This window comes from Plecotus auritus, assembly GCF_963455305.1.
Source record: "Plecotus auritus genome assembly, chromosome: 8".
Taxonomy (NCBI): domain Eukaryota; kingdom Metazoa; phylum Chordata; class Mammalia; order Chiroptera; family Vespertilionidae; genus Plecotus; species Plecotus auritus.
Window position 1 is genome coordinate 2,041,068 of NC_137782.1, and position 17,723 is coordinate 2,058,790.

The 17,723-nt window shown below is 46.2% G+C and overlaps 1 protein-coding gene across 1 annotated transcript in view; it reads left to right on the plus strand.

The window, feature by feature from the left end:
- TAF4B (TATA-box binding protein associated factor 4b) overlaps window positions 1-17,723 on the plus strand; it is a 61,311-nt gene that overhangs the window by 31,199 nt on the left and 12,389 nt on the right. Inside the window, exons 12-14 of the mRNA XM_080684199.1 lie at window positions 7,334-7,459; window positions 9,395-9,451; window positions 15,547-15,657. Of these exons, the coding sequence (XP_080540325.1) occupies window positions 7,334-7,459; window positions 9,395-9,451; window positions 15,547-15,657 (294 nt within the window). The remainder of the gene's footprint in view (window positions 1-7,333; window positions 7,460-9,394; window positions 9,452-15,546; window positions 15,658-17,723) is intronic.

Below are 17,723 nucleotides of genomic sequence, written 5' to 3' on the forward strand. Positions count from 1 at the left end.
AGAAAAAGCTTTAAAAAACCCAATATCAGTATTTCCTGGGTATGTTTCTAGACTTTGTTTCTTCTAGGGCATTAATTATTCATAGTATTATCTTATCATCCTTTTTATTTCTGTAAGATCAGTAATGATCCTACTTTAATTTTTTTTAAAATATATTTTATTGATATTTTACAGAGAGGAAGGGAGAGGGATAGAGAGCTAGAAACATCGATGAGAGAGAAACATCGATCAGCTGCCTCCTGCACACCTCCCACTGGGGATGTGCCCGCAACCAAGGTACATGCCCTTGACCGGAATCGAACCCGGGACCCTTCAGTCCGCAGGCTGACGCTCTATCCACTGAGCCAAACCGGTTTCGGCCCTACTTTAATTTTTATTTTAGTTCCTTAAGATGTAAAAGCAGATTACTGATCTATATGATTTTCCTTTTTAAATGCAGGCATTTACTGCTATAAATTTTGCGCAGAGCAGTTGTTTTACTGCATAAATAGTTTGAGACATTGTGTTTTTGTTTTCATTCCTCTTTATTTTCTAATTTTCCTTGAGATTTCTTTGATTCATTCATTGGTTGATTAAGAGTGACAATTTTTAACAGGTGTTTTAGAGATTGTTGTTTAATTTCCACATTTTTGTGAAATTTCCATTTTCCTTCTCTTCTTGATTTCCAGCTTCATTTTATTGTGGTCAGAGAAGATTCTTGGTGTGATTTAATCAGTTTAATTTACTGAGACTTGTTTTGTGGCCTAGCTTATGGTCTGTCTTGGAGAATGTTCCATGTGCCCTTGAGGAAAGTACATGTTCTGCTGTAGCTGGGTGGAGTGTTTATGTATGTCTGCTAGATCCAGTTTATTGTGTTCCGTTCTCCATTTCCTTATTGATCTATGTCTAGATAGTCTACCCATTATCCAAAGTGATGAATTGAAGAATTCTGGTATTATTATTGAACTATATAAGGGAAAGAGGGGGAGAGAGAGTCACACACACACACACCCCAATTGGTTGTCTCCTGTATGCACCCCGACTGGGACCTGGGGTCAACCCTGCAATCCAGGTATGTGCCCTTGATCGGAATCGAACCTACGACCCTTCAGTGCAAGAGTCCTGGTGTGTATGTTTTCTTGATGAATGGACTCTTTTGTCACTATATGTAGTAGCTTTTAACCATTTTTGACTGAAAGTCTATCTTGCCTGGTATTAATATACCCATGTTTTCTTGTGGTTGTTTTTCACATGGAATATCTTTTTCATCTTTCACTTTCAACCTTTATATGTGCCTTCATCTGAAGTGAATCTCCTGTAGACACACATATAGTTGGATTATGTTTTTTTATCCATTCTGCCAGCCTCTACTTTTTGATTGGCTAGTTTAATCCATTTCCGTTTAAAGTAGTTACTGACGAGGAAGAACTGCTATTTCACTATTTTCTGTCTCATTTCCTCTGTTACTGCCTTTTTTGTTTGTTTAATTGATTTATTTCTTGTGTACTTCTCATTCCGTGGGTGTGTGTGTGTGTGTGTGTGTGTGTGTATTTTACAACTTCAGTTTTCTTTTTCATCCTCACCCGAGGATATGTTTGATTTTAGAGTAAGAGGAAGGGAGAAAGAAAAGGAACACCGATGTGAAAGAGAAACATTGACCAGCTGCCTCCTGCACATGCGCTGACTGAACCCTGACTGGGAATAGAACCCACAACCTTTCAGTTTATGGGACAATGCTCCAAAACCACTGAGCCACACCAGCCAGAGCTTTTGTGTATATTTTTTAAAAAATCCTTGCTCAAGAAGTGAGGATATTTTTCCCATTGATTGTTTTTTTTTGTTGTTGGTTTTTTTTGTTTTTTTTTTTTTGAGTGGGAGGGAGTGGAGGGGAGGGGGGAGTAGGAAAGAGAGGCGAGAGAGACATCCATGTGTGAGAGAGACATCAATTGTTTGCCTCTTGCATGAGCCCCAACTGAGGTTGGGATGGAAATTGCAACCCTACTCTTTTTTTTTTTTTAATATATTTTATTGATTTTTTACAGAGAGGACAGGATAGGGATAGAGAGTTAGAAAGTTAGAAACATCGATGAGAGAGAAACATCAATCAGCTGCCTCCTGCACACCTCCTACTGGGGAAGTGCCTGCAACCAAGGTACATGTCCTTGACCGGAATCGAACCTGGGACCCTTCAGTCTGCAGGCCGATGCTCTATCCACTGAGCCACACCGGTCAGGGCACAACTCTACTCTTGACCTTGATTAGAACCCAGTGACCCTCCAGTGGGCAGGCCGATGCCATAACCACTGAGCCAGGGCTGTGTACATTTAGAGCCATAATTTTTCAAACTTGGATTTTCCCCTATTCCTGCCTCCATCACCCTGTTGGTTCAGAGATACATCGTGCACTTTTGTTTACGATGGGCCGTTTCTATACAAAATGTAACACGTACAGTTTAGCATGGAATAGAATTTCCCAGGCAGAGCTCACTATTCTGAGTTGTCTCCAGATCTCTATTGTGTACAGCCTTCAGATGCAATTCTTCTGTTGTATGTCAATAGCAGGTGTTCTAAGGGTTTGGTTACCCTTTGCAAAATGAATAGTATCTCCCCCATCTGGAACCTCCCTGAAGAACTTAGCGCAAAGCTAATACCTTCGTAGCTTTCTGTCTGTGCACTCACTGCCTGTCCTGATTGATTTTCCCCCATCACCTCTCTCCACGCTCCTTAATACAGTCAGTGCCCCTGTCTGAATTTGTACACATGGGAAGGCAGCCACATTTTCCTTTAAAGAGAAACGATAATCATTTAGTTATATTTGGATCTACTGCAAGATTATTTTGGCCTGGCGGGGTGGCTCAGGGGTTGAGCGTCGTCCCATGCACTAGGACAGGGGTCGGCGAGCCGCGGTTTGCTGCTATGTTGACTAAAGAGTTTGCCGACCACTGCACTAGGAGGTCACGGTTCGATTCTCGGTCCGGGCACGTGCCTGGGTTCTGGGCTCGATCCCCAGTAGGGGGCGTGCAGGAGGCAGCCCATCGATCAATGTTTCTCTCCCATCTATGTTTCTATCTCTTTCCCTTTCTCTGAAATCAATAAAAACATATTTTCAACAATTACACTTACTTTGTAGGCTTTGGTTGCAATAATCTTTGTGTCAGAGCATTGACCCCGCCTTTGTATGTCAGTCCATCCCTGAGAGGATATATTTTATTACCTGTACAGTGTGGGAAATTTTACTCCATGATTTTTTTTTCAGCACAGCGTTTTTCATATCTTTATTTGAAAAGAGCATACAGTAGAATTTGCTAGCATATGGTGGAGACTCATTTACTCTAATGCAGATCATTATTTATCGAAAAAGAAATATTTCAGGAAACTCCATGCTGTTTTGCGCAGTGGCTCACCAGTCCGCATCCTCGCCAGCACTTGTTTGTTGATTTGGTGCTAGCCATTCTGACAGGTGTGAGCTGGTACCTCATGGTCATTCTGATTTGCATCGCTCAGATGGTTAGTGACTTTGAGCACGTTTTCCTATGTCTCTTGGCCTTCTGTATGTCCTTACTCCATGAATTTCACAAAAGCGAGCTACTTTTATTAAAAGCAAAATCCCATTTCCCCACTCCCCCATTTCAAATCCATCTGCTTTTGATAATCTTGCACCTGGTTAGATATAATTCCCTAATCAGTCACAGTCCACAGACTGAGGTTTCAGTAAAGCAGTAGAAAGTGACATGAGGTCCAAAGCTTTTGATCTGTCTGCCAGGTGTTTTCCCACGAAGAAGAATGACGGCTCCTGCCTGTCTGTGGCTGTCGGGCTGTCAGGGGCTCAGTGTTCCAGGTGAAAGGGAGGGACTGCGGTCTTTCCTGAGCTGGGATTCACTGACGATGTTACCATTTGTCTAGGTCAGGGGTTCCCAGCCTTCTTTCAGCCATGCCCACCCCCCCCCCCCAAGCATCTCTAAAATCCTGATCCCTCCCCTTGTGACATATAATTCTTATTATTCAAATATTGAACTCCTGTTCATATGGAGGAAGCTGAAAATGCCATTCACTTGGTCTAAACAAGCTTCCAAAGAACATGGAATCCATGAAAAAGAAAAAGAAAAGAACGAAAGGACAGTTGAAGTCCTGAGGAAGACATCACTAAGAAATTGTTTAAACAATAATATGAAGTGACATGAAAAAATAGCAAATAAAGTTTCAAAACATAGTAGAGAACTGAAATGCATATGTCATAATATATATTTATACAATGTAAATGAGACCCCCCTAGAATGATAAGAAATGCAAAAAATTCACTGTTAATAACACATTCTCGAATTGCCCCCCTTAAAAATCAAACTGCCCCCCTGTGGGGCATGTGCCCACATTGGGAACCACTGGTCTAAGTCCTCGTATTTTTTTTTTTTTAAATATATTTTATTGATATTTTACAGAGAGGAAGGGAGAGGGATAGAGAGCTAGAAACATTGATCAGCTGCCTCCTGCACACCACCCACTGGGGATGTGCCCACAACCAAGGTACATGCCCTTGACCGGAATCGAACCCGGGACCCTTCAGTCCGCAGGCTGACACTCTATCCACTGAGCCAAACCGGTTTCGGCTAAGTCCTCGTATTTTTATTGCTAAGCCATACCCAGGGGTGCACGAAATCTTCAGTTAGGCCACTGGGTAGGCAGGAAGGAACAGGATGAGACTGGGGTACTGTTGTTGAAATAAGGTTGGGGACTCGGTAGGAGAGGAGAATGTACTTACTTGTTTTGTGTGTGGGAGAGTACAGTAAGGATGCATTCATGAAGCCAGGGGTGGCTTTATCAAAGTCGGGGGAGAGAAGCGGAATCTCAGCATGGGAATGAGATTGGGTTAAAGTTTAGAAAGTCTCTGTCCCTTTTTAATTTACTACTTGTTGTCTTTTTAAAGTAAACTATCTCTAGTATATCTGAACACAGAAATTGTAAAGATGAAGTATTTCAGAAACCACTGATTATTATGTTTATGTCTCTGTGGTTGACCTATAATGTAGTCCACATTCTATCGGTTTTATTTAACTTAGAAAGCACTTGAGAGTTCTTTTTGTTATTGTCCATGAAGTAAAGTGAGTAGCACTACTGCAGCCTTGCTCGCTAGCACTGTGCTATACTCCTGTGATCTAGTGAAATGCCAACAATAAAAATTTAATTTGAAAAGAACCTTGGACATAGGAAATCTCTCAGTCCCAGTTCTCTGGATCACCGTGAGCGTGGGGTAAAACAAAGATGGGAGTGGTGCTGTACCCATGGTTTACAAGCCAGACCCTGGCTGTTGGACTGAGTGTTTAGAAACATTCCACGTTTCCAATTACACAATCTTGTGGTCCCTCTCCTGTAGCCTGACTTCTGGATCACTAGGCGAAGGGAGGCAGGGTGACTCATGTGGATGGGAATTGCCCTCCACCACAAGTATACACACTCATCCATGCATCAGAGAGGCGGGTAGGTCGTCGGACCAGATAAAGAAAATAACGAGGTATTTAGATGGTTTTATACTCTGAAACATCAGAATAGATGAAACAACGTAGATTTTATCATTTTATGGATCAATTAGGGCATAATTATATTTCTGGTATGGCTCTCATTTATAAAGTGTACTAGAGGCCTGGTGCATGAATTCGTGTACGGGTGGGGTCCCTTGGGGTGGCATCCGAGGATCAGGCCCCAGGCTCCCAGCCCCCAGCCTCACAGCACTGCAGGCCCGCCTGGCACCCCGCCATGGCCTGGTGCCGCCCCCTCACCTGCTCCATCATCCCACCTGCGGGGCGATCAGTCGGGGAGCCTCCTGCCAGGCTCCCTCAGCGCCTGGGAGCCGGGTGGTTGCCCCACCCCCCGCCACTGCTGCTTGTTGCTGTCTGTGGGGCTATTGGTGGGGCGATCGGGCCCCCGCTCACAACCGCCTTGGCCTGGCGCTGCCCACTCACCTTCTCTGCCATCCCACCGCGGTCCTGCCCTCGTTGGGGCCCACTGGGGCCCGCAGCACCTCCACTGCTGCCTGCTGCCAGTACCGTGTCGCCAGCGCCTGCCATGTTCCGCGCCGCCCACTGGTGGTCAGCGCAAGTCATAGCGAGTGGTCGAACTCCCAGTCGAACAATTTGCATATTAGGCTTTGATTATATAGGATTATATAGGATATTTAATTTCTTTTACTGTAGGTCTGTCCAAGTTCATAGCTTAAGGCAAGGATGTCAAACTCAAAGGCAAAACGCGTCAAACAAGGTTTAAATTTATGTGGGCCACAAAAGCAAACGGAAGCTTCAATTTTCATAGAAACGTAGGTTTATTTTGATAGAGACAAAGGACTAAAATAAATGAGTAATTGTTAACAAAATAATAGAACATTTTAATAAAAATAAATACTTTATCTTGAACATTAACTTACCAGACACTGAATAACTGCACAAATTAATAAGCATAATGCAAATAAACCTATTTTTCTTGTTCTCCGAAAGCGGAATATTTCCTGTTGCGCACATCAGATAAGTCAGTCCAAGACTAATGACGTGACCATCGGCTGCTAAAATATTCGCTGCGGGTATTAGTGGAGAGAAATGGTGCGCCTGCGCGTAAGGGAAATGAATGCAACACGATTAGAGTAATCAGTCACTAGCGAACGTTGTAGTTCGTTATTAATAATTATGTATAACAGGATATTGTAAAAATTCTCACTAAATTTTTATTAAAACATTTCTTAGGTCCCATTGCATTGGCTGGGCCACAAAAATATCGTGGGGGGCTGCATGAGGCCCGTGGGAGGTGTTTGGCTTAAGGGAACCCTCAGAACAGGGTTTATGATCGGAATGTTCGCCGTCTTACCTCGTGCTGTTAGTCTGGTGGGAACTATTCACTTGACAAGGTTAGAGCAATCCATCGATGGAAACAAGGGTGATAACTTCCATCTTTGGTCCATTTTTCAGTGAAGCAGTTGTTTTGTTTTTATCCTTCACAGGCCTGAGATTTAATTAATCATATTAAAGTCTGCTCAGATAGACAGTAATTTAACTAAAAAGATTTAGATTATAGTTAAATGCTGCGCTCTGTTGCTTTTTACTTCTTGTTAGGATCATTTTTGGCTTAATTCCCCCACCCTTTCCCAATGAAGCTTACTAGGAAAACTTCAAAATTTAAATGCTTAATCATTTCTCACATTTTAAGGGTAATTAAAGTTCTTTTTTCGTTACGTTTGTTTCACAGAAATTAAAACATTACCTCTGAAAAATTAGCGGCCCTGTTGTGTATTGCTGTTCCTGCCGTTAGCTGATTTGTGACAAGACGTAATGCGAATGTGTTGCCTAGGACCATCATAAGACTCTCTTTATTTCCAGACAAGTGAAAATTACATCCTGGCTAGTGATACCAGGTCACAGCTCAAATTTCTCGAAAAGCTGGATCAGCTGGAGAAGCAGAGGAAGGATTTAGAAGAAAGGGAGCTGTTACTGAAGGCAGCCAAGGTGAGGCCCCGAGTGAGCATGGCTGGCCAGGAGGGCAGGACGGTTTGCCCTTGGCTGGCTGTCTTGGTTTTACTGGGCTGCAGCCTTCTCTCAAGGATTTCTTGGGATAAAGTGTCTCACACCCAGGATGGAAGGGTGCGGTAGCTTTCATTCAATGTAGTTTAATGAGATACCTCATTCTCCATTTCTGTGTGCCAGCATCACCCCAACAAGTGTCTTACACCGTTCTCATGGTGTTCTTAGCTGTGTGATTGATCTATGCCCAGCACGTTGAAGGTGAGAGAGGAAAATCGGGAAGGTAGACAGGCAGGGTGTGGGTAACATTAAGAGTAATTAGGATTTTATGGAACAAAACGTATGATTCCAGAAATGGGTTAGAGAGGGAGTGAAAGAGAGAACAGGTGAAGCTATTATTTCCTCTTCCCTTGTTTAACATTCGCCTGGACTGCTGGTGCCGGGGAGGGGAGCTCAGCCCGCTGCAGCTTGCGTCTGTTGCCCCACCGTTCCTTCCAGCGCTGGGCCTTCGTGCATAGCCTCAGAGTTGGACACTAGTTTTTTTTTTTTTTTTTTTTCAAATTTTTATTAAGGTATTATATGTGTACATATCTTACCATTGCCCCCCACCCCCACCCCACTCCCATACATGCCCTCACCCCCCAATGGACACTAGTTTTGTTTTGGATTTTAAACACCTGAGTTTTAGTTCCTAGCCTTCTTGGCAGCCACCCCTTTTAGAGTACCCTAACTACATTGGAATCACTTTTCAGAAACAATTCTTTTTAAAAATTTATATCATGCTCACCAAAAAGTTGCCAGAACTATATAAAGAATGCTCATCTCCTTTACCAAGATTCTTTTTTATTTTTATTTTATTTTTGTTTACAGTATTATATGTCTCCTTTTTCCCCCATTGACCCCTCCCTGGCCACTCCCACCCCCAGGACAAGCCCCCACTGCCCCAGTGTCCGTGGGTTATGCTAATATGCATGCATACAAGTCCTTTGGTTGATCTCTTACCTCTTTCTCTCCCCCCGCCCCCCCCCCCCCCCCCCCACCTTCCCTCTGAGGTTTGACGGTCTGTTCGGTGTTCCTCCCTCTCTGGATCTTTTTTTTTTTTTTTCTCCTGTGGGAATTTGGAGGCTGGCCAGTGGTAAACTATGTTCAATGAGACAGCACTAGGCCTGTACTGTGTTCCTAACTTACTCTTCTGCTGCATGATGTTCCACATTGCGCTTTTAAAAAATATATATTTTTATTGATTTCAGAGAGGAAGGGAGAGAGAGAGAAACATCAGTGATGAGAGAGAATCATTGATTGGCTGCCTCCTGCACACCCCCTACTGGGGATCAAGCCCGAAACCCAGGCATGTGCCCTGACTGGGGATCAAACCATGACCTCCTGGTTCATAGGTGGATGTTCAACCACTGGGTGACCCTGGCCAGCTTCTACTTAATTTTTTTAAAAAATTACACTTTCTAAGAGAGAGAGAATTGGTTTGAAGCTAGTCAGGGTCTTGATTTTAGTAGTCCTCCCCCCGCCCCAAATGGTTTTACCTAAAGATTAGCCATTGTTGATTGTTTTCATTCCTTTAAGCCAACAGTTACCCTTCTTTTCTTTTCCTGCATCCATACCATGGTGTTTTAGCTCTTCGTGCCCTGGCAGGAGCAGCGTCATGCCTCCACTGAACCTGCCTGACATTGTTAGCATCATGCTGGGTCGGAGCTCCAGGCTGGAGCTGCAGCAGCCGCCGGCGATAGGGGGGGCCGCGGGGGGCGGGGGCGGTGAGGGGGAGAGTGCACAGAACTAGACTGAGGCATTTCCCCTGGAGCTCAGGTTTTCAATCACAAGAGAAAATTGTCATTTATTAAATATTTAACGGCAGCTATGGTGTTTAGATGCTTGTAATTTCTATTAAATTTTCTTTTCCTTTGATAGAGCCGTGTCAATAAAGAAGATCCAGAGCAGCTGAGACTGAAGCAGAAAGCCAAGGAGGTAGGACTTCAAGTTCCCTTGTTTGCCTTTGTGTTGGGGGCGGCTGGCAGCTCTCCCCTGGCATGGAGTCAGGGCCGCCTTGGCTGCGCTTGCCATGTGCGAGGCCCTGGGAGGACGGGAGCTGCCGAGGGCAAGGGCAGCGCTTCGAACGAGGCCAGCGAGGGTGTGCTCGCTCTCCTTGAGCCTTTGCGTCCAGGCGTGGGCCGCCCGAAAGGGCCCTTTGTGGGCCCCAGCAGCACAGGAGGGAACAGTGTGGGGTTAGGGGAAAAGTAACTTCTGAGATTTAGTATCTGGGGCCGTACAATAGGCTACATTTTTCCAGGGTAATTGTTCGTTTTGTAAATCTGATACTGCTTATAATTCTTTGGCTGGGAGGCGGTCCTGGGATTTAGTTTTAAATGGAAAGCGCCTCTGGCTTTTAATTTTCTAGGCCCAGCAGTTTTCTGTTCTGGAATGGAGCCCTTGTTTCACACAGTTCGTGTTTAGCTGCAGGGGTTTCGTTTATAGCTTAGACTGGTTAAGCTTTTACTCCCAGAGGCCTCTGCATAGCAACTGTAGAAATCAACAAATAAGTTCATTTATGTCTGCAGCCTCCTCTCAGTAGCTGACTTTTTACATTTCCCAATATCCATTTCCTGACTTTTCTAGCCCCAGAGAAAAAAGCTCCACTAATTGGAGCTTATTTTAATTGAGCCTTAATATTGGATCTCACTGGAGTTGCCCCCAGAGCTGCAGAGAACAGAAGGAAATGAAAGTACCTGAGGTTGAAGCTGGGGTGTGTGTGCGCGCGCGCGAGTGTGTGTGTGTGTGTGTGTGTGTGTGTGTGTGTGAGAAATTTTTCACTTGACCTACAGATTCTTTTCCCTGCTGAATAAATCATCAAGCCCGTTCACATTTCTGATGAAGGATCTGACAGCAGACAATAAGAAAGACAATCGAGGTGTGAGACGTGTGATATGAAGCTGAAGAAATTGGTTTCTATAGTTACTTGACTGATTTCATGCAATTTTAAGGATCTTGGTGCTTAAAAGAGTGATTTCCTGAGCCACCTTTTTCCTTAACTGCGCCTCTTGAACTATGAAATTTGTTGTTGCTTAACATCGCTGCACGCGGCTCCGAGGGGCCAGCAGCAGCAGCAGGTTATTCATGGAGGTTTTAAAGGCCCTGATTGTTTGGGTTAATGTAGGAGCTGAGGCAAGCAATTGGAAATCTAGTAAGAATCTTACAATCAACGTGCGTTTTTTACACTCAAGTAGAGAAGGAAAATACGTGAGCTCTGAATGGCAGGGTTTCTGGGTTGGGGTGAGGAGAACTGGAAGGGAAACCATTAAAGAGAATTGACACCAGAAACATTTCATTTCAACAGCAAAACATTTCTCATGTTCATGTCTTTCCATTGGAAAACTTAGGTAAAAATAGGATCTGAAAAAAGTAATATGAGAACTGTACCTATAATCCTTTATCAGCAAGCTTGGCTTAATGACAGATTATTTTGGGGTGGGCAACTATTATTGCTCTGAGCCATGGGTATCCCTTTGTTTTAATTAAGGATTGATAAGATGCTTATGCACTTTCTTTCCAGTCTATCCCTGTTATGGAAAATAATACATCATAAAGCTTACCCTTTTATCCTTAAAGATCTTACCTGCCTGTTCCTCCTTCATAAAAATCTGAATCTGAGATGAACTTTTCCTGTGGTTTGTGTGGCATGTTTTTGTTTGTTTGTTTTTTATATTGTGTATAATTATTTCCTGAGAGATGAATTGGTAGACAGCTTTTTTTTTTAATTTGTAAGAGTAAATGTGAACAAACAGTACTTCTCTTAATGAGAGCAGGTGGTACCAAGCCTGTATTTCCCCTCTCCCTTGCCACCTTCGTTTTGTTCTTTTTCCTAGCAAGATTAAATGAATTCAATATAATTTCTTTCCAAAATATTTTGCAAGTGTTCTATCTTGGATCTACTTGATTAAAAAAAGAATCAAATACCCTGGCCCCATTCCAAGAACAGAGCCACTCTGTGTTAGTCGCAAATGTTTGATAAAGTGAAATATTGTCATTTTGTCTTTCCCTGACCCCCAGAGCTCTTACTGACTTGAATGTTCTAAGGGGCCTAATTTAGAGTCAAGCACAGAGGGATACCACACTTTGTTTAGTTGCAAAAATCACTGACCCTCCCTTAATAAAATGGAGTTGAATTGTTCTCTTATGTGGTCATTTGTCAGGTTCTCATTTGGGATGTGCTATGGTTATCACAGTGGTATAAAGCATAAAGCTTTCGTTTCTGATTTTTTGGGGAAGGGGGGTGAGACACATTTTCTTGGTTCATTTGTGAACATTAGCACAGATTTCTTAGGGTTCCTTGATTCATAACTGCTCTGCTTTCCTTTCCCACTATCCACCAGGCTGGTCCTAGGAAACAGGTTAGGACTGCATTTTCTGAACACAGGACTCGGAAGAGCTGCTCAGAGAAGTTAGGCTTTATGTTGCTAGGAAGTGTGTCAGCAGTGATGCCTGTCACACCAATATTAAGCCACAACGTGAATCCCCTCCTGCATAATTCCATGGTCCATGTTTGCCTTCGCCTGTGAGGACGAGAGTTTTGATCTGGGTCTTCTCCCCTGTGGTCCCTTCTCTCCCATGCAGCTGTAGAGACCGTCATTTCTCCTTTGCATTCTGGATGTAAGGGCAAACCCACATTTGGCCCGTTCTTATAAAATGGTTCTCATCCTTCTGGTAACTTCTTCCAGTGGGGCATTCCCATCGGGCACTTTAAGAAGACGGCTGCTTTGGTTTGCCTGCAGCTCGTCCCAGTGCACTGACGCCGCTCGCTCCCTCCCTGCCAGCCTTGGGGACTCGGCAGGTTGCCTGTCTGCTTGGAACCCTTATTGTTGTGGGCTAACATGTCTGGATATCCCCGCTTCAACTTTAGGGCTTCTTCCCTTTTTCCATTTTTGCCTGAAAAAATATAAGCATTCTCTCAGTTGTAACATTATATTTTAAATACTGACACTTTTTGACATAAAAATCTTTTTCCTAGTTACCTTTCCTAAAATGTAAGCACTGACATTCTTCTGTTTCCCTCTTTGTTTGAGAAAGGTTTTTAATAGATTCCTAATTGCCAAGTTCGTTTCAAACAAGCAGGCACATCTGTGTGACGTGCAGCTGCAGACGTGTCTGAGTGTGTGCTGTGCCCTCGATGGCCGTCCAGTCCTCATGCTTTCCTTCCTCACCCCACCATCCAAGTTGTCAGGGGAGCTGTCTGAGCTTGGAGCTCCGACGTCCTGACTCCTACGCATGTGCTGTCTATACTGCAACCCTCCTTCCTCTTGGATGTCTCCTTTCTCCGTCAGAATGGGAGTCAGGGCATCTGCAGAGTAAGACGAAGAATTCACTTCCTTTTTGGCAGGTCCTAGCATTCCCACCTTCCTTTGTTATTGAGTAGAAGGAAGAAAAATGAATGCAGGACATAAACCTGCTGACATGCTAGCGTCACAGTGCAACCTGCAGAAACGGGGCAAAAGAATAAGTATTGAATGATTAAGCGCATAATAAATTAAAAACTTTCACCTTGAAGAATTTTGGATTTTTGTTTATAGAAACACTAGTGGCCCGGTGCATGAAATTTGTACACATTAAAAGGGGATTAATTAGAGGAAATAATTTAATATTGCTATTTGCCCTTTATCTAGAAGTGTCAGAGATGAAAGAAAATCAGTAAAATGTATATGAAATCCTTCCTCCTGTCAGAGGCCGGGGCTCACCATGGGATCCAGAGTCAAGTCCCCGCCCACCCACATGCACCTCAAAATTGCATGAGACCCAGACCCAGCCGGCCCTACCCAATTGGGCTAGATCCAGACCTGGCCAGTCCCACCCTTGTTAAGCCCTGCCAGGCAGGGGGCATAGCCCGGTGCCAGGATGGGGAGCGTGGCCTGAGGTCCCCTGTCAAGCTTCACAGGGGTGGGGCGTGTGGCCTGAGGTCCCCCAGCCTGATGCCAGGGCGGGGGGCGTAGCCTCAGGTCCCTGCTGATTGCTCGTTAAGGCTCCTTTTGGGAACTTGGCCTCAGCTGTGGGTGCATCCATCTTTGTGACGGAGTTATAGTCAATTTGCATATTCCCTTTATTAGAGAATCCTAGCTAATAAAAGTGATATGCAAATTAACTGTCACTCTGCTACACCCACCAGCCAATCAGGAGCGAATATGCAAATAAACCCAACCAAGACGGCTACGGCCACAGAGAGCATGAGGGAGGCTTGGGTTTCCCCAGCAATGGAGGAAGCCAAGCTTTCCGCCTGCCCTTGCCGGCCTAGGCCTCCACTCAAGGCTACAAAGTTTCAATGATAGAAGATACATAAACCCAAACAGAAATGGTGGCAGCCACGGAGCTGGAAAGAGCAAGAGGCTAGGGTTGCCCCCGGTGATGGAGGAAGCCAAGCTTTCCACACACCCTGGCCGGCCCAGGCCTCCGCTTAAGGCTACAAAGTTTCAATTATAGAAGATACATAAATCCCAACAGAAATGGCTGCCGCCACGGAGCAAGCAGAAGGCTTGGCTCTGCTCCAGGCTACAAAGTTTCAATTGTAGAAGATAAATAAACCCCAGATACCAGGGCCTCTGCTTGGATCGCCGGGGGGCGTGGCCGGCCTGCAAACCACCACAGGCCCCTCGCCCAGGCCCCCCCACGCCCAAGGGAACCCCCACCCTGATCCGGGACACCCTTCAGGGCAAAGCAGCTGGCCCCCACCCGTGCACCAGGCCTCTATCCTATCTAATAAAAGAGTAATATGCAGATTGACCATCACTCCAACACACAAGATGGCTGCCCCCATGTGGACACAAGATGGCCACCTCAAGATGGCCAGCAGGGGAGGGCAGTTGGGAGGGACCACGCCTGCAAGGGAGGGCAGTTGGGGGCGATCAAGCCTGCAGGGGAGGGCAGTTAGGGGTGACCAAGCTGGCAGAGGAGGGACGTTGGGGGGGACCAGGCCTGTAGGGGAGGGCAGTTAGTGGTGACCAGGCCTGCAGGGGAGGGCAGTTAGGGGAAAACAGGCTGGCAGGGGAGCAGTTAGGCATCAATCAGGCTGGCAGGGGAGTGGTTAGGGGCTGATCAGGCTGGCAGGCAGAAGCGGTTAGGGGCAATCAGGAAGGCAGGCAGGCGAGCAGTTGGGAGCCAGCAGTCCTGGATTGTGAGAGGGATGTCCCAGATTGGAGAGGGTGCAGGCTGGGCTGAGAAACACACACCCCCGTGCACGAATTTCGTGCACCGGGCCTCTAGTAGAGTATAAAACTCTAGGTGATGCAATTCTCCATAAAGCATTATTGTGCAAGAAACAAGGTAAGAAGGCTCATTACTGATTAGAATAATGTGTTATTTAGATGTGAAAAAGGCAGGGAATAGTCTTAGAACCAAATTAAAATTCTAGGGTTTTAAAGCATTTTCTGAGATATCATGTGTGAGAATTCAGGCAGCCGAAGTGTAGCTCACAGGGGGAGAAAGTACTTGACTCCACGGGGGGAGGAATTTGATGACAGAAGTCCATTTTAAACCTTTATTTGGTGTGACCATCTTGCAGATGCCATTTCTCTGCAGTGAAAGACTCCGAAATATAGCTTCTTTGATTTGTACTGCAGGGTGGATTAACTAAAATCTATTTTACCCCCCAAATTTCAGGATGTGACAGCATCAGACTCTAAATATTTTATTAAGAAGGCCAGCATTAACCAAAGATAATTTACAACTCTTGAAAATACTCTCCTAGCAATTTATATATAAGCAAACACAGTTTAAAAGAAGGATTGCTATCCTGTCATTTGTGGAACAAATAGAAAATGGTTCTGAATTAGTTTTCTTTAGCTAAATGTTTCCTGCTTTACTTATGACTCAGTTACCCCTGGTTTATTCTTTGTTCATCTGAAGTGACCTCTCTTTGTATCTCCCTGAGGCTGCCTGTCCCACCACACACATGCACTCTTGTCCATTTTCCACCCTGCTCTTTGTAAATATGTGACGAGGACAGAAGTAGGCTCCCCGGCCAGCGTCCCTCCTCTCTGCGCTCTGTGTGTAAACGCTGCCTTCTTCCTCCCGCCTTCTAGCTGCAGCAGTTGGAGCTCGCACAGATCCAGCAGCGAGATGCGAACCTCACCGCCCTGGCTGCCATTGGGACGAGGAGGAAGAGACCCCTGGAGGCTGGGCCTGGGAGCGAGGTAGGATGGAGTGCTTGCTACTTTACTTTTCCCGTCAGCAAAGCCAGCTGAGGGAAGCAATTTATGCAGGTAGTTTACCCTGCCTGGCACGTGTTTGCTGCCAAACGCTTCTGAACATCTCCCTTTGCCTATTTTATAAAACCTAAATTTCTGCCAGGTTGTAAAGTATGTATCACCTTGAACTTCACTCCTACTTAATACTTATTTTGTACTTCTCCCTATATTCCATCTCTAGTCAAACGGAGGCTCACTCTCTCCGCTTCTTATTTCTGTGCATTCTTTATAGCAGTCTTACGTAATCCTCTGTCTCCTGTGTATCTGAATCCAGCTTGTCTGTGAAGATCGAATCTGCCGGCTTATTTTTCCACAAATCTCAGCTGTTCTGTCCCACAAAGCTCTGAGATACACATTCATGAGGGGAGCCTTGGCGTCCTTCGGGGCTCTGGTGGCTGTTCTCTTTAAGTTGGTCGTGACAGAAATTGTGGCCATCAAACCAGGATCCTGAAGTCGGCGGGAGTGGTAGAAGTCGGAGGCAGGTGGCTCTTAATTGCTAAAGACTAATCAGGTGTAGCTACTGCAATGTCAGCAGATATCGGAGTTAGAGCCCCTCAACCCGTCCGTGGACTTAGCCAGTTCCTGGACCCAGAGACCTAGGATGAAGGGAACGCTGGTCCTCCTGAGGAAAGACCCGCTGTACAACCCACAGTGTCCGCTGTGCATCTCCTCCTCGCCTTTCCCAAGACGCATGTCGGCTAGTGACTGGGCCTCGGGCAAGGAACGTTACTAGACTTCTCAGGGATTGCTGGAACCTCCTGGGCCTGAGGGGTTCTTGGGGCCCAGGCACCACTGATTTCCATCAGTCAGTGGAGTGTGGGCTGAGGTCCACCTCCCAGTGGGCGGGAGGTGCTACTTCCGTGTTTGTGGAATTCGTAATTGGAGTAGACTGACTTAACACCTACTAGAGTTCTCTCCGTGGGCCCTGACTGGGAGTGAGAGACAGCCCAGGAGAGGCTAGAATGTGGCCTGACCAGCACATGGGAAATTGTTCCCCCAAGAGGTGGCAGAGCCGCACGGGGGTGGGAGAGGCTGCAGCGGTGATCCTACCACACCCTCCAGCTCGCCTGTTGGCCGTAGACGGGGTGGCTCTCAGGATGGTGATTGCTTATATAAACTTAAGCCGGCATTGGCTTCCATTACGGCGAGTGCTCGGCTGTGGTTGCTGCGAGAGCAAGTCAGTGCAACCCCGGCACTTGGTGAGCAGGTATTGATCTGGCACATGCGTTTCCGTCTCTTCTTACTAGTAAAGACGGTCAGAACGAGAAGCCTTCAACTGGCAGGCTCAGCAGTATACCTTCACTGACCATCTCTCCATCGGGCTGTGCCATAGCTCGTCTTCCGGACCCCGATGGCTCCTCCAGGCCGTTATGCGAATGCAAGTACTGCCACCAAGCCGTGGAACTGGCCAGCGAGGCCGCCACCTGGACACGGTGAGATGCACGCGTGCCAGGGGAAGAGCCCTCGCATCACAGTGTCTGCCGTCCCGGTGCGCCTGCTGGGCGTCCCGGTGCGCCTGCTGGGCGTCCGGTGGGTCGGAGCCTGCCGAGCTCGCCTTCCCAGGGCACGAGACAGCTTGCTGATCTGTCTGCTGCCGTCACAGAGGAAGGACACATCTGGCTTTGAAAAGCAGCATTTGCCTCACGTGATGTGGAACGGGGACTGCCCCCTCCCAAAGCCAGGCTCTGCCCAGCTGCCTGACAGGCATTCGGAAGCCTGGCCTTGCTCGTCCAGGGCTGGAGCCTTCTGTCTCCTTCCTGCATTTCCAGCAGCCCCTTCACTGCCAGTTCCTCCCTGGCACCTGACCCCTTTGGCTCCCCCGACTGTCCCTATTTAAGCATTTATGTAAGCATTCTGCCCCGGTTCGGTAACATAAAATTTTATATTTAAAACTAGAGGCCCGATGCACAAAATTCGCGCATGGGAAGGGTCCCTAGGCTGGCCGGCAATCAGGGCCTATCTGTGGGCCACTGGCAGGGTGATGGGGGGCACCCGCAGGCACCTGCCTTGGC